General features: G+C 40.9%; 1 protein-coding gene across 5 annotated transcripts in view; it reads right to left on the reverse strand.

The window, feature by feature from the left end:
• Window positions 1-16,074, reverse strand: part of LEMD1 (LEM domain containing 1) — a 372,161-nt gene that overhangs the window by 187,817 nt on the left and 168,270 nt on the right. For all 5 annotated transcript variants that reach the window (XM_044076814.1, XM_044076813.1, XM_044076815.1 and 2 more), the window contains exon 4: window positions 9,926-9,993. In XM_044076814.1, the coding sequence (XP_043932749.1) occupies window positions 9,926-9,993 (68 nt within the window). The remainder of the gene's footprint in view (window positions 1-9,925; window positions 9,994-16,074) is intronic.

Here is a 16,074-nt window from a genome sequence, read left to right on the forward strand (position 1 = left end):
TTCCATGTATCCCCAAAACCTAGTTTCCTATTCCATTTAGGATCTTTATGCTTCCCAACAAATCATTCATTACTAAAGTCATAACAAAATGAGTTCCAAAACCAAGTACTGTTACAAGTAGGATTCTGAAAGGCAGATGAGCTCTACAAACTCTGATATCCATACGAACTCTGATATCCATACGGACGCCTATGAATGTGAACAGCTAGGAAAGCTGCAGCCTACCTAGACCTGGCCATATTCACTGTAGTCCTTATGGACAAACAAGCCAACTTAACGATGCCCGAGCAGCAGACTGGTCAGGGAAGGAGAAACCTAGAGCCAGTTACCTGGGTAGAAAAAAACTTCTGCCCCTTGCAGTCTTTGGTTTACTGCAACTACAGAAATTCACCTGAAGAGTTGTACTGAAACAAAATTGAGTCGTCCTGAATTTATAGCTACTTCCTCCTACCTAGAAGTGAAATTATGTCCTAGAATCCTTGTCTATCTTTATGTTCAGTTGTCTATCTATGTTCAGTGCATCTCTTGGAGATCAATACCGTACAATCTTCTGGTATCTGGGGAAGAATGGGCTGCTTATTGAACACCCAAAAGTTTACCTAAGGAATGAAACTGTTTGGGCTGCTTAAATCTAAAATGGGTCTCAAGTCTTTTGCCTCCTTTAGTACTGAAAATACAGCATTACCTTAATCTTCTGCTTGGTTGAATTTCATGTCTCTCTGACAGCAAGTAGAGTGCCTTTCTTCTTTTTGCAATTTTTTTAATGTAATGGGATGTCAGGAAAGAGTAAAGACCGAGGGGAATGGATGACTGCATAACCTTTTTAATATTACAGTAACTACCTGTCCATATGTCCAGACTGATGGTAAGGCACAAAGGAATGCTGCTGGATATATGATCCAAACTGCCTACAAAGTGGAACAGTTAGGCTAGACTTCAGTGACTCTGCTTTTAACTAACAGAAGGTGGACCATTGTCACTAAAGCCACCCTGCTAAGCACCTCTCTTGTTTAATGTATGTGTGTGTGTGTGTGTGTGTGTGTGTGTGTGTGTGTGTGTGTGTGTGTGTGTGTATGTATGTATGTATATATATATATATATATATATATATATATAAAGTTTTTAAGGTAGTTCTAGTTTTATCTAGATTGATAGTTCTGCTGAAATCTTAAGTGCTGAGGGGCTGGTTTGTGCCTCAGGCAATAGGTGTTGCAATACAATTCCAAAAGTTGTCTGTTTTGCTCTCCTCTGTGTTACTCTAGTGACAAAACATCAGGGACAAACGGCAATGGGCTTTGAACAGATGTCAAAAGAAAATTTGGCGTCCTTAACCAGGTTTCATTTACCAGAGCAAGGCATGCCAATGCATCACAATATCATTAGCCTGCACCTTATACTAAACCCTTTGGACTTATTGGCAGATCTCATTGTGATGTGTGCAATGGAGGACACAAGGTACTAATTGGGAGCTTTTAAAGCAGGGATCAGTTTAGCAGCTGATACACTGACTGCTGCATCGTGGTGATGTCCTAACAATGCACGAAAAAAAAATAAATAAATAAGTGGTTTGGGAGGGAGACTACAGCTACTGCAATTGTGATCTATTATGTTAAGTTTTACTTACACAGCTGTACTATGTTCAGCTTTAGATCACTATTGCTGCAGCTATTAGGCAAATTATCATAACTTAACATATAGGGAGGAGGACACGGATTAAGAATCCAGGAACCCCTGGAAATAGTCTGAGTTAAGCCTGTTCTGAACCTAGAAAACACATTCAATTGGCAATGCTTTATTAAAAGTATGTACAGAGGACCAAGCTGCTGCTGCCTCTGTAATACATTTAGTCACCCCCCCCACTTTCCAGACAACCACAAAAGAAGCCAACACCTTGGCAGAGTGGGACCTAACCCAACCTGTAAGTGGCCTTTTATGAAAACCAAAAATAGGCACAAAACTGTCAAAGTTTTCCATTTCTAATACTGCTTGTTCTTTTTTCTTACACTCATAGGTGATGATAGCCGATGGGCGTAAATCTTTCTTTTAGGAAAGCCAAAGTAGTATCTGAGCTGCCTGTGGACACCCAGGGCACAAAGGACTCTTTCTCCTTTGTTCTTCAATTCTAAAGACAAGGAGATTAAACAAATGGCTGAAGGTAAACTACGAAACCACTAAAGGCATAAAAGGATTTCTTTTCAATGAAACCCTGTCCTTGTGAAAAATTAAAGTAGGACTGATATGCCATAAGAGCATGTAACAGATACTCTTCTTGCATAGTCAGACCGAGTAATGTTGTGTTTACTATCAAGAACCTCAAAAATCAGCCTTTTTAGCAGTTTCATGCAGAAGAGTTAGCTTTTCAAGCACAAAGTTTAAGATCCCAAAATGGAGCAACCTGTTTAATAGGTGGATGAACACAAAACTTTTCAAAAAATCCTTGATGTAACTATTGAAAAAGGGAAGGGGGTTCAAATTTAGAAGAGCAGAAGTGGCTGAGTCTTGACTGAAGAGAATCAATGGCCAAAGGACAATAACTCACAAATAATCAAGAACCAGCGTCAACCTGGCCTGGAAAGGGTCATGGTTCTTGGAATGGCACCAACTAGAAAATCTTTTCTACTTAACATATTTGAATTCTTGGTAGAATTTTATCATCCCGTTCAGTATCTGCAGCACATTCCCAGAAAAAAAAATCTAAATTGTATCATCCAGGCTGTCGGCTGAAGAGTTTTCAGGTTGGAGAGTATCACACAGCCCTGTGCTGAGTAAGTAAATCCAGTCTGTGGGAAGCTTGCAGTAACTACTCTTTGACCCAGGCAACAGTGGTTCTCATTTCTTATCTAGCAAAAGGGAGTCACCACCACTACTGTGAAGTTCATCCGACTCTTTAGAACTCTGTACATCTGTGGAAAGACAGAGACTAACATTACTGTCAAAGGGAATGAGAAAGCACCTGTCTTTTAGGCTTGTTTGCAAGAAATTCTGGAGTAGAATTTCTTTAACCATCTGTTTTGAACTTGAGTTGTTCTGCACAGCTGAATCATGCCTGGGAAGACCCCTGGATGCGGTTTCCTGGTCCTGCTTAACTTGTCAGCAATAAAATGCTTCTATGACAAAATGAAACTTGAAGTCCAGCTGAGCTGATCTGCTGACTTTCCAGACTTTCATAGCAAGTCTGCAAAGGGGTAAAACTCACATGCCCTCTGTTTGTGCCTCATTACTGTGGTGAGGTTTGTAATAACTTGAAAAAAAGATTCTTGAAACCACAGACTATTCAAAGCTTTCAAAGTACTTACTATCATCACTAACATTGATATGCTGTCTGTCCTGTTTCACACCCCTTGCACTTTCACTCCTTTAGTTTCAGACCCCCACGCAAAGTACGAAGCATGTTTTGTAAAAGACTGAACAGAAAAAGGGTGACCTAGACAGAGAGAACTGGGCCACCTACCACAATACCAAGCACTGGAATCTGGCAAGATAAGGGGGTGCTGATGCAGAGTCCAGATTGACCTGAATGTTAAAACAGCAGTAGAATACACTTTCCCAAACCTGACAAAGCATTCCAACCTTTTGTCAGATGGAATGGGATTAGAATTAGCAATCTGCTTTATGCAAGCAGTTTTAGACAAAGATCCCTGCAAGGTCTTTTAGATTTAGAAAACACTTGTGGGTCTGAAGTACCTTTTATAACCTAAAATAAGGATAAAACGAAAACGGAGTAAACACCTTCTCGCAGAACAGCAAATGTAATATAAGGAAAAACAAAGTAGAGAAGGTGAACAAGGCAGTAACATCCAGACACTCAAGTAGTAGATGCAGAAAAATTTATACACAATTCACTCCACCGATAAACCACTCTTCAAACGATGAAACTGTAATAACAAAGGCAGCTTTATTGAGTTAAAGCGATGAAACTGTAATAACAAAAGCTGCCTTTATTACAGTTTCATCCTTTGAAGAGTGGTTTATCGGTGGAGTGAACTGTATATAAATTTTTCTGCATCTACTACTTGAGTGTCTGGATGTTACTGCCTTGTTCACCTTCTCTACGTTGTTTTTCCTTATATTACCTTTTATAACCTCTCAATTTCTAGGAACAGGAGGTTGACTTAACATTAACTGCAAGTTGCCATCATAATATCTTGTAATGCAGACAGAACACAAGGGACATCAGATAATGGAAAATCCTGATAATTTGTAAACTTTTGCTACAAAACAGGAATTTGACTTTGTTCCCATTGAAATACCACTTCCATTTAAGTTAAATGTCAGAGAAAAAAAAATAAGTCTTCTGAAGCAGCACTATTTAGAATCAGAATCCTCAGCCTGAGGAGCAGAAAAGTCTCCTTCCAATTCCTGTCCTCCTGACTGAAAATCAGCATCAGAAAGAGAGGGAACTCCTTTCCACTTTGCCGACTATTTTATCATTTTGCAGACTTTATTTTTGGCACTTAACAGACCTTTTGCTTTAAGTAGCTAGCACATAGCATGGACCAGATTCAGATATGCTGAATCTAGACTTATTGCAACACTTGAGCACTATTACAGCCATCTTGCAATAGGCAGGCCCCTGGTCTGCACCCTTGTGCCAGAAGTTTGTAGTATGGGCTCATACAAGTTGGAGATTACTGAACGAAAGCTCACCGTGTGCTTTCTCATTGGTAGTACAGCCTAAAACAGTTTATTCTCATTTGTATTTAAACCTCACGTAGCTGCGCAATGTGCAATTGGGTTTAGTGGGGGCCCTATATACATGTGAATGCCTTGAAAGACATTTTCAACGAAACATATTACTGGAACCTTCCCAAGCTCCCCTGCTACACTCACTGCGTGCAACTCAGTTGTGCACTGAGACGCACTGAAATTTTTTTCACCCCTAGCCTTCAAAAGAATAAGGCCTTTTGTTAATCCTACAACAAACTCTGGTCAAACTAGCCCACTCCCCAATAGTAGCTACGGTAAAAGCTTGGGATAATGGGCGTCAGCTTTTAACCATTTTTCTGACCAACCTGATTGACATGGTATCTTGAGGCAATGTAGTAATTCCCTCATGTACACTGACCACCACTTACTCCTAAAACAAACCAATACAATATGCGAGAGATGCAATTACACTACGAATTTGGAATAAAGTCTCTCAAGTACCAACAAACTGGACATTAAACAGATTGTCAACACACAAGCCTTACTCACACACCCCCACAAAACAAAGGTCAACACAAAAACCCAGATACGTGGGGTACTCAAAAGAAGCCTATCAAAAGATCAGACACCTCCCAAGTGCAAAACACATGAGCACACTGCAAAGTAAACAAAATTCCCTACATATAATCACACACTAGTGTCTCTCAGCAAATAAGCCCCTAAGGCAAAACACCTAAAAACCAAACGTCCTGATCATAAGCGACTCCATAGTGAGGCACACAGATGTCCCTCTCACCAGGCTGAATGAGGAAAAGGTCACAAACAAATGCCAGGATCTGTCAAATCATGCATGCTCCCAAGTCATTCAACAATTACCATTATGACTCTGACAAAGGACACACTGGGGTGAATGACTTGAGACGTACCTCTCTAGACTACATAGAGAGAGAGAGATGACAGAACTCTCAGACTGCGTCCCAGGCAGGTATGTCTCCAGCCCTAAGCAGCATCCTTCCTTGACATAGGATGATGCTACAATACAGACATAAAATGAATGACTTCAACAACTGACTTAGCTTCTGGTGTCAATCTAGGGGGATCCAGTATCCACCAGCATGGGAAGACAAGGACAGACCACGATACTTTTGTCAGAGTTGGTCTTCACCAGTCTCTGCTAGGCTTTGGGGTACTGGAAAAGAGAGGACTCCCCCACGGTGCCTTTTTTTAGGCAATCTCAAAACAAAATTCCCCAATGTACAAAATCCACTCAAGAAAAACTCAAGGTTATTCTGCTTATCACTAGAAAACTAAACTGGAAACTGCACTTCCTGGAAGCACTCCTGACCTTGGAAGATGCAGAGGTCTGTGCGGTCACTGAGACTTGGTTTAAGGCTGCAGAGAGCACCCCAGTCATGCACAACGCCTTCCACTTGATCAGACCTCTAAATGAGTATGAAAGAACCAAAGCTGGAGGTGTATCAGTCTTCATTAAAACCAAAGACACCTTGAGACTAAACAGTATGACTCTTCAGTGACTTCAGGTCCAACTAATTACAAGTTAAACACCCTACCACATCATAGTTAGTTACAGTTCCCTCCCTCCACCATGAAACAAAAGCACAGAGCCTACCTGGACTTGCCAGAGTTGCTCACTATACAACCACACAATTTGGTCATGGGAGATTTCAACTATACTTCCATTGATTGGGCGACATACACAAGCACAAACATGCTCGCCCTAAGGTTCCTAGACTTTGTCAATACAAATGCCATGGAACAGTTAGCCTGCACCCCCACAAGGGGCTGAACTGTCCTGAACTTGGTATTCACCAACATGTGGGGGTGCACTACACTACACCACCCCATGTGCTGTCCCAACTGCCAAGGTCAAACCATAAATTTGTCTCATTTTAAATAGCTATCAGACCAGCCATCCCCACAGAAGCAAAAAAAAAAAAAAAAAAAAAAAACAAACTGAAAAATTTCTCGAAAGTAAGACTACAGACTACTAAGCAATGGTATACAAAGTTGCAATTCTCCTGCTACCACAGCCAGTAATGACTCCTATGCAGAAGAATACACAAATGCTCTGTACAACAGACACAACTGTATATACTCTGCTTTATCTGACTGCTCAAAGCCAGGTCCTCCCTCCAAACAAAACAAGCCACCCTGTTAGACAAAGTATAAACAGGTTACATAACAAAAGAAACTTATCCAAGAAGACGACGAAACTTAGAGGAAAAATGTCCTCCACAGATTGAACAACCAAATCAGATATCTTGTTAAGTCCTCTAAAGCTAGTTATGAAGACAAAGTAACATCCCTGGCCAAGGATAAATTATAAGGCATTCTTTAGCCATATCCAAAATCTAAAAGGGAATGCCCAGCTATGTGCTGAACTTAGTTAGCAGTATTACTCATACTTAGCCTGAGGAAATTGCCAACCTGACAGATGAAGCGCAAACTTCACCCACCTGTCCCCACCAGCCATACCCCAAAGCATTCCTGACACCAGTCCTCTACCTAGTATCTCCAAAGAGCAGGTCATATCCGCACTCTCCAAGGTGGAAAACACAGCATCTGTGGGACCAGATAACATCCCCAAGCTGCTTACTAAACAAATGTAAAACAAGACCTAGAGGAACCACTTGGCACTCTAACCACAACCTGAGCACTAGCTTTGTTCCAGCAAAGTGGAGAACTGCAACAGTAATCCCCTTGCACAAAGGGGAGGGAGGTCCATCAACTGACCCTGGGAAGTAGAGACCCATAATCCTAAGCACTGTGGAAAGAATCATGGACCTCATCAACAAGGACACAGATGACCTGCAAACTCTTGACCCGACCCATTTTGGCTTCATTAAGGGTAGATCATGCTCATTAAGCCTGGTAGACTTCGAAAATGTCACCAAAGCCCTGGAAGAAGACAACACAGTACATACCACCTATCTTGACTTGGCCAAGGCTTTTGACACAGTCACCCACTCAGGTACCATTGAGAAACTCTCCCAGCTGGGGATTAACCCATATATCACTAAATGCGTCTCTCTGAGATTGCCGCTCCTCTTAAATAAAATCCCATTTCATGTGAAGCAAAGCTCCCCAATGACCCTATTTAAGCGCAACTTAGGCAATTGGATGGGAGACCATAAATTCACCCTGGCAGTGGCACATATGTCTCTCATGGACACGGGGAGTTGGCACAGAGACTCGCCCTGCAAATAAAGCCATCTAATCATAATCAATTAGGGAATACTGCTATAACATGGTGAGGCTTGTAAAGGCCCTAGGGTCATTAGCCTAGTAACCTATAAACACATTTTTCTACCAGATGAGTTTGTCAAGCTAAAAGGTAGAAATGAATTCCCTAGCAAATCTGTCTGTCCATAAAGACTAAGAAATTAAAATCCAAGTTAACTTTTTCTCTTCCAAAGGAACACCCTGAAGAAAGACAGACCCAAGACAGGCGTGCTATCCCAAACTCAGGCTCCCCTACCCTGTCCTACTAAAACCACCAGGACTAGTTCTCAAATCACCTGTAAAGGTAATAGCTATAGCCTCAGTGGATGTCTAGCTCTCAGTCCTTAGTGGCAGAGACACACCAGAGGGATTGGGAGAAAAAAGGCAGTCCGAGAACCAAGTCCAGCAGGAGCAATCACTCACCAGCAAATGGGTGAGGGAGATATGGCCCAATATTTAAATTTTCTAAACTTGAATCTTGCGTGTCAATTTGTGAAAAATATTCAACTGACATTAAAAAAGAAAATGGTAAAAATTAAACACACGAGGCAAGGAGACGAACAGAACCGCTGCTGGAAATAGGAAGAAAATGGTAAAAATTAAACATACAAGGCAAGGAGACAAACAGAACCGCTGCTGGAAATACAGATGCAACAAACGTGCCACACAAACTAAACTCTCCAGCTGAAATCTAAGTTAAGAGGACGGAGTCCTAACTACCGTCTCAGTGACCTAAACTGGACTAGCAGCTCAGATGCTTTACGGAGCAGGCAGGGAAGAATAGTTATGCCCGTTCAGATGAGGGTGGAGGGTAGGTCAAAACAGGATGTGTACCTTTCGTGTGTTCTCTTGGAAGAGGGGCAAGGCAGAGTACACATTTGAGGTGGGGGCTTTCAATTCACCAAGCCACCTTATGGTGTCAGCTTTCTTTAGCAAATTAGCTGGAGGGCGCACTCACATGGGGAGCGCACTATGCCCCCTCCATGAAGCTTGCTTTGCTGCCCAAGGGAAGGCAGGTTAGGTGAATTTGAAAAACTCATTGCCAGGATTTCATTCATCAAAAATACTGAATTCTGCCACAACAGGGGCCCCTCTTGACAGCTCCTGTCCTAGGAGAATGAAGACAACCACCACTAGGGAACAAATGGGCCAAAGCTGGTTGGTCAGCATGACGAAAGGGGGAAAAAAGCACAGAAAAAAATCTAAGCTGAAGTACAGCAACTTATCACAAACCACTCAATAACCCTAATGGATCAAAATGACACCACAAAGGCAGAGAGGAAAATACTTTCTACAAAAGTGAAGGAAGGACCGGACTAATCCAGAACAAGGATGGGTGAATGGACACAAACGGTACCTGGAGATAAAAAGTTACTAAATGCACTCATACCACTAATAGTGGTGATAGCCTGAGGCCATTATCTAAAAATCAAGAGAATCAGCATGGCTGAACAGAACTGAAGCAAGAGCTTTTCCTTCAAGGATTGTGAGTAGGGTGAAAGGGATTCAACAGCCTGAGAAAGAATGACTGGGGAACTTCCTGCCAGTCTTGGTCCCGAAAGTGTTAATGAAACTACATTCCTACACTGGCTGCTTACAGTGACTACAGAATACATGAAGTGTGTTTCAGTGCATGAAAAAAGTATTTGATTCTTAGACATTCAGTTATCGTCCCGCTTCACATACCAGCAATATACACCATGATGTATGGGGTAGGACAGAGAAAAACAGGTGTACAAATGGAGTGCAAAAATGTAAAGTTTTCAAAGTAGAATGCTTACTTAAGTTACCATCTATATCAAGGCAGAAGTGCACCCTCAGTGAAAGGAGGGGAAAAATTGAAGATTTATTTTTTTTTGTAAGAGAGGTGTAAGTACACAATAATACAACACATTAGGAGACAACACAGGCACTATGAGCACAGATTACATGAGGAACAGTTTCATTTCTCAGAATCATCATACTTAGGGCAGCGAGGGAAAATAGATAAAGTAAGCAGCTTGCCTGATGCCCTAACCTTTTTAATAATGCTTACCCTGTTATGGTTGGAATTGCAGGTTCTGTTTCGGCTATTAATTTCTGGTTCCACACGTTTTTCATAATCTAAAAATAAATAAATCAATCATGAAACTACAAGCATCAACATAAAAAAGGTAAACTGCTGTTGAGTAACTAGTAGAGACCTTTAAGAGCAATATGATCTCTAGTGCACATATCCAAATACTTGTTTCAATAATCAGTAAGTTACTAGAAAGGTCAGACTAACCAAATCCTGTTCAGTAATCAAAGTCATCAACAAATTAGAACTAGGTATTGATGTACTCTATAAGATGGGTAGCGGCATGGCTTATAAACAGGACATGGCAAGTATACAGCAGTTGGCAGGTGACATTCTTGGTTACAGTTAGGGTGCGTCACAGGGCTCTGTCCTAGGTCCTTACTAGTTTAGATTGCATCTTTCAGACTTAACTTTTTCATCAGAGGTGTTCTACAGTCATGCAGTTACCTGAAATGGGGTAAGCCAATTGCAAGCATTACAGATAAGACATGTCTGCAAAAGAACTTGACTAAATTGACCATTTGGGCACAGGAGAATAATATGTTGATAAAGGGTCTAGGTTATATATTTGAACATTCAAAATGTCAAATACCATATGATCGAGACCATATGGTCGATACTTGAATGTTCGAATATACCATAAGAAAAGAAAAACATACTTTAACTGTGCGAGCGGGGGGGGGGGGGGGCAAACCTCCCTGCACCCCCCCCACTTAAATATGCCAACTCCAAGACCGCACTTCAATGCAGAAAAGGGAAATTCTCCCATTCTGCACTGTACGGCGCCATTAAAGTCAATCTGCGAACACTTAATGTCAATCATATGGTCTTGACCATATGTCGCTCAACATTTCAAGCGTTCATTTAATTGACAGATCCCTGATAAACACATTAAAAATTAAGCATATGACATTTGGGAGACAATTTGAAAGGTGAATATTTAATACAGTAGACCACGATCTAAACTGTAGATTCATTTCAGGACTTGGGTATACGAGTAGATCCAGCTTTGAGTTTTTCTAATATCAGTAACAGAGAGCCAGCAAACTGTAGCATATAGATATTTATTCACTTGAGTGGCTAAACAGCCTTAAATAGGTTCATAGGCAAGTACTAAGCTAACTGCCCTTGTGGGCCATTTTAAGCCTAGCCAATTACCCCATGTAAGAATCAAACCCTGCACCTAGTGTCTCTAAGGCAAACACCTTAACCATTATGCCAACTTCCTCATGATAAAGTAAGCAAACAGACTGGTTTCGGCTATACAAAATGCATAGCCGTTATCAGGAAATAAGCCATTGCTTCTTTTTATAATTTTCCTTAGGAATAAATACTCGGCCATTTTTGGTGGACCAATCAGCCATTAAGCCCTGGTGGAAAAAGATCACCCAACTTTATAATCCATTTCTTTTCTTTATTTAGTATTTGGTGCCATCCCACTTTGTTAGACTTGTTGCCAATAATTTTATCAATCACCATAAATTTGAAAAGTGCATTCTTGTGCAGTGTATTGTTTGTATAGTGCAACCAACCACCAGGTAGACTCATTGCCTCAGGCAGGGGTTCCATTACTGAGCCTCTCTCAATTCCTTACCAAACATCTACAGTCTATTAAAATGGGTCAAGGTCCCGGATACAGGTGTTTCATGTTTCCTTTATCATGGTTTAAGGCTATTTAGCCACTCAAGTGAATAAATATCTATATGCTACAGTCTGTTACTGCAATTTGGATTTTGGAGCCGTGCAATTGCCATACCTGCAGGGGCTACTATTTTCTCATTAGTATTCTCCTTCCCCTGCTGTTGGTCTGTGGCGTGCTGTGCTGCTGGAATAGCATCACTTGTTGAGGATTCGTTATGGTCTTAGTCATGGTCATTGAAGAGTACTCTGCTTCTTAGACACTCTTTGCAACAAGGAATATATTGTGCCATCCACTTTGGTTTCATGCTGTTTGGTCATCAAGAGCTTGTGTGTAGACGGGCTGCCATATTACTGGCTTGTATGGTGCTTTTAGGAGTCTTTTTGCATTTCACAAACGTACGGGTGAATGGATTTTTTGTAAGTACTCTGTCTCTTAACTGTTCTGGTTATAACTCTGGGTCTGGAACCAGTATTTGCAAGACTGATGCCAATTTAAGAGTTTTACACAAGGCACATTGAACGGGGACACAATTGGAAGCTGATCAACCGGGCACACAGCTTGTGGGTCTCCTCAAGTGCTTAATTACATTATTGGAAGAAGAATCTGGGTTCATTATTTATTGACTGGAAGTGTTTTTTTTTGAAGGGGCACTATACACTGAATATCAGGTTTGGCAATATCAGGGTTTGGAAGGATTATTTCCATGAGAACTATTTGATTTGGATCCATCATTAACTAAACATTGAGGGCGAACCAGGCCGAAGAAATGGATACATCTGTAATAGCGGTTATCGCCAACAAATCCTACCAGCTGAAGTTTGATCTTTTTGTGACTTTTTAACTGATTATTTACTATTATGACCTATTATAAGCCCCAGGGCTTTAGTTGTACCTACATATATGCCAATTACAGTATTTGATTTAGGTTGAACATGTAGATAAGCTGTGTGTTTGTGCAAACTGGAATAGCATTTTATGTCTTTCTAGTGTTGAATACATGATTTAAATTGCCAGCAGATTAAGTTTCTGATTACATTGGGGCTCAAACTGTATGCTATATATGTGGCAACATCTTTAACTGCATTGTCTGGTCTTTGGGCCTACTAATATAGTTACTAGTTACCATATTTCACTGATGGTATGTATGTAGTGAACTAAAACAGGTGATCTATGAGGCTGTACAAATGTATACATTATTTACTTTCTTTTTAACGCCGAGAATATGTTCTACCCATTAGTGAACCAAGCTTTTTGATTCTATTGAATTTAAACTGTGTGCGATTTATGTACGAACACTTTCTGGTGCATTTTTTGCCCCTAAACGAACAGAATATTAGATTGGTTTCAACCCTTTGGACAATTTCATAAGCAGGCATCGGTACTTTGTTAATGGAAGAGACATACTGTTTTTGTGGAGATTACGAACCTTTTTTTTTTTTATAAAAAATACATTTTTGTATATGAATCATAATAGGTATCGATGCTAATATATTCATATGACGTCTTCCTGTTGGTTATCTTGCTGTTACTTGCATTTACATGCAAGCATACCAACGTATATTTAACTACTTATTGTGAACAGCTAGTCTTATTACTGTATTGTACTGAGTACAATAAATACACGAAGATAACTGTTTCAGTTAATACATTTTACTATCACATTTGTCTTTTCAGATCTACAAGCATGCAACACAGATACTGTCACAGCTCTCTATGGCAAATACCCAAAGCTTGTTTATGCACAGTTACATTTATACCAGAAGGTCTGGTATTTTTATCAAAGTCTGATGTAATACAGTTCTTTCTTTAACAGTTTTTCTTTGTTCTTCTAATTTATGATTAGTCCTTGATTTAAGCTCGGTGGTCCAATGAAACTCAGTTATCTGAAAAGTACAGTTTTGTACCTACCATAAATGTAGATGTTCGAAGATCCACATTGCTGCAGTCCTTACACTTGGGTAGTCCGCTGTCCTCAATATCGGTCAAGGCGCATTAGACTGACATCAGGACGCCAGGGTACAAATGCGCATGACCGGCGTCATATCCTCAGTCTTTTCTGCCCCAGATGTCAGAAGACCCTAACAAGAAGGTCAAAACCCAAAGACAACAAAACCAAACCAACCACCTAGCACTAATAATATGTACAATATATACAATATACACAATATTTACAATCCAACCCACACAACCGCCTCTAACTACAGAGGGGAAGGAGGGAGGGTAAATTGGACTGCAACAATGTGGATCTTTGAACATCTACATTTATGGTAGGTACAAAACTGTACTATGTTCTTCATCTCACATTGCTGCAGTCCAGAATCCCAAAGCAGAGGTAAGGAGGATGGCACAACTATAAATGCCCTGTAAAATAGCAGTGGCAAAACCAGCCCTAGATTTAGAGTAAAGTGGAAGGTGATAATGCTTAGAGAAAGTATGCACAGAACTCCAAGTAGCTGCCTCCAAGATATCTTTAGTTGCCACCCCCTAAAAAGCTGTTGAAGTGGCAGTAGCCCTAGTGGAATGAGGCCTAATCCCAGCTGGAACCTCCTTGCCATGATGGGAATAACAGAAAGCAATGCAAAACAATCCACTTTGAAATAGTTTGTTTTGACACAGGCTTGCCCTGAGAAATCAAAGCAAAAGAAACGACTGCTGAGACTGACTGAACCCTTTAGTTCTGCTCAAATAATATCGCAACTGCCTGTGTATATCCAAAGTGTGCAAAATCTTTTCCTTTTGGGGTTTGCATAAAAGGTAGGCAAATGAATAGTTTGGTTTAAAGACACACTAGAAACCACTTTAGGCATAAAGGAAGGGTTAGTGCAAAGATACCCTATCCTTATGGAAAATTAAGAAAGGCTCAACTGCCATAAGGGCCTGTAATTCAGAAACCCTTCTCACCGAGGTAATGCCTAACAAAAACGCAGTCTTCCATGATAAATATTTCAACTCAGCAGTAGCTGCAGGCTCAAAAGGTTGTAGAGTGAGTTTCTCCAACACAAAATTGAGATCCCAAGCAGGAGTAGGAGCTCTCCGTGGGGGTCTTATATTCTTTGCCCTCTAAGGAATTGCTTAAACAAAGGATGAGAAAACAATGGTGGGTCACAATCATAGTGAGCAGAAATTGCTGCAGCATGAATCTTAATAGAAGAGAAGGACAAACCTTTGTCCAGTAACTCAGTAAGATATTGAAGAGCCACACTTAAATTAGGCTTAGAAACATCAAATGCTTTTGCTGCACTCCAAAATAAAAATCTCTTCCATTTATCTCACTTTCCTTGTACTAGGCCTTCTGGCTTCCAAAATAACATTCAAAACTTGCTGTGGAAGCTGAAACCTCCAGGGTTTAAAACAGAATATGCCAGGCTGTCAGGTGAAGAGAGTGAAGTTTGACATTGAGTAAATGACTGTTCTCCTGAGTCAGCAGGTGTGGAATCGAAGGTAAAGGCCATGGAGGCTCAGACTTCTCAGTAGTGGGTACCAATGCTGTCGAGGCCAATCTGGAGCTATTAAAATCATCTTTGGCTTGTCCTGTCTGACCTTCAGAAGTACCTTTGGGAGGAGAAGATTGCTCCAATTGAATGAAAGAGCATCCACTTTCCAAGCTGTGGGATGAAAACTTTTGTGCAAAACTTTGGCAGCTGGTAGTTTAGTGGAGAAGCGAACAGATCTATGTCTGGAGCTCCCATGACACTGTCAATTTCTGAAATACATGAGGATCCAATTTCCACGGGATCCATAATTTGTCTGCTCAACACATCTGCTAAGGAGTTCTGTGCTCCGGCAGAAACCTTGCCTGAAGATTTAGCTGTAAACTGAGAGCAGTCTCCCACAAAATCATTGCTTGTCTGCACAGAGGATAAGAATGTGTTCCCCTTGCTTGTTGATGTACCACATGACAGTTGTGTTGTCTGTTAGAATCAACACCTGCCCTGGAAGAAGTAAATCCTTGAAAGCTATTAATGCAAATTGGACTGCTAACATCTCCTTCAGGTTGATATGTAGATGTAGAAGTCTGGCAGGCCACGTGTCTTGTATCCACTTTCCATTTAGATGAGCTCCCCAAGCTTTGTCTGAGGCATCTGTCGTTAGAATCTGACTTGCCTCTGGCGGGTCACAGAGAGTCCCTTGTTTAGGTGACATTACTCAGCCCACCACAAAAATTCCTTTGAATGCAAGGTATTATCTGAATGACAGTGTCCAAATCTTGGCAGTGCTGTGTCCATACATTTTTGAGATACCATTGTAGCTTCCTCATATGCAGTTTGGCATTGGGAAGCACCAGAATACAAGATGCCATGAACCCCAAGGCTTGAAGGACTGTCCTTGCAGTCAGCCTGGACTGATGAGACAATTGATGGAAGTAAAGAGAAAGATTCTTTTGTTTGTCCGGGGTCAAAAAGGCCATCTGGGATGCTGTATTCAGTCTCACACCCAGAAAGCACATGTCCTGAGAGGGTACTAGACTGGTCTTTATTTCGTT

Source organism: Protopterus annectens, chromosome 7.part0, assembly GCF_019279795.1.
Source record: "Protopterus annectens isolate FY-2018-M chromosome 7.part0, PAN1.0, whole genome shotgun sequence".
Taxonomy (NCBI): domain Eukaryota; kingdom Metazoa; phylum Chordata; order Ceratodontiformes; family Protopteridae; genus Protopterus; species Protopterus annectens.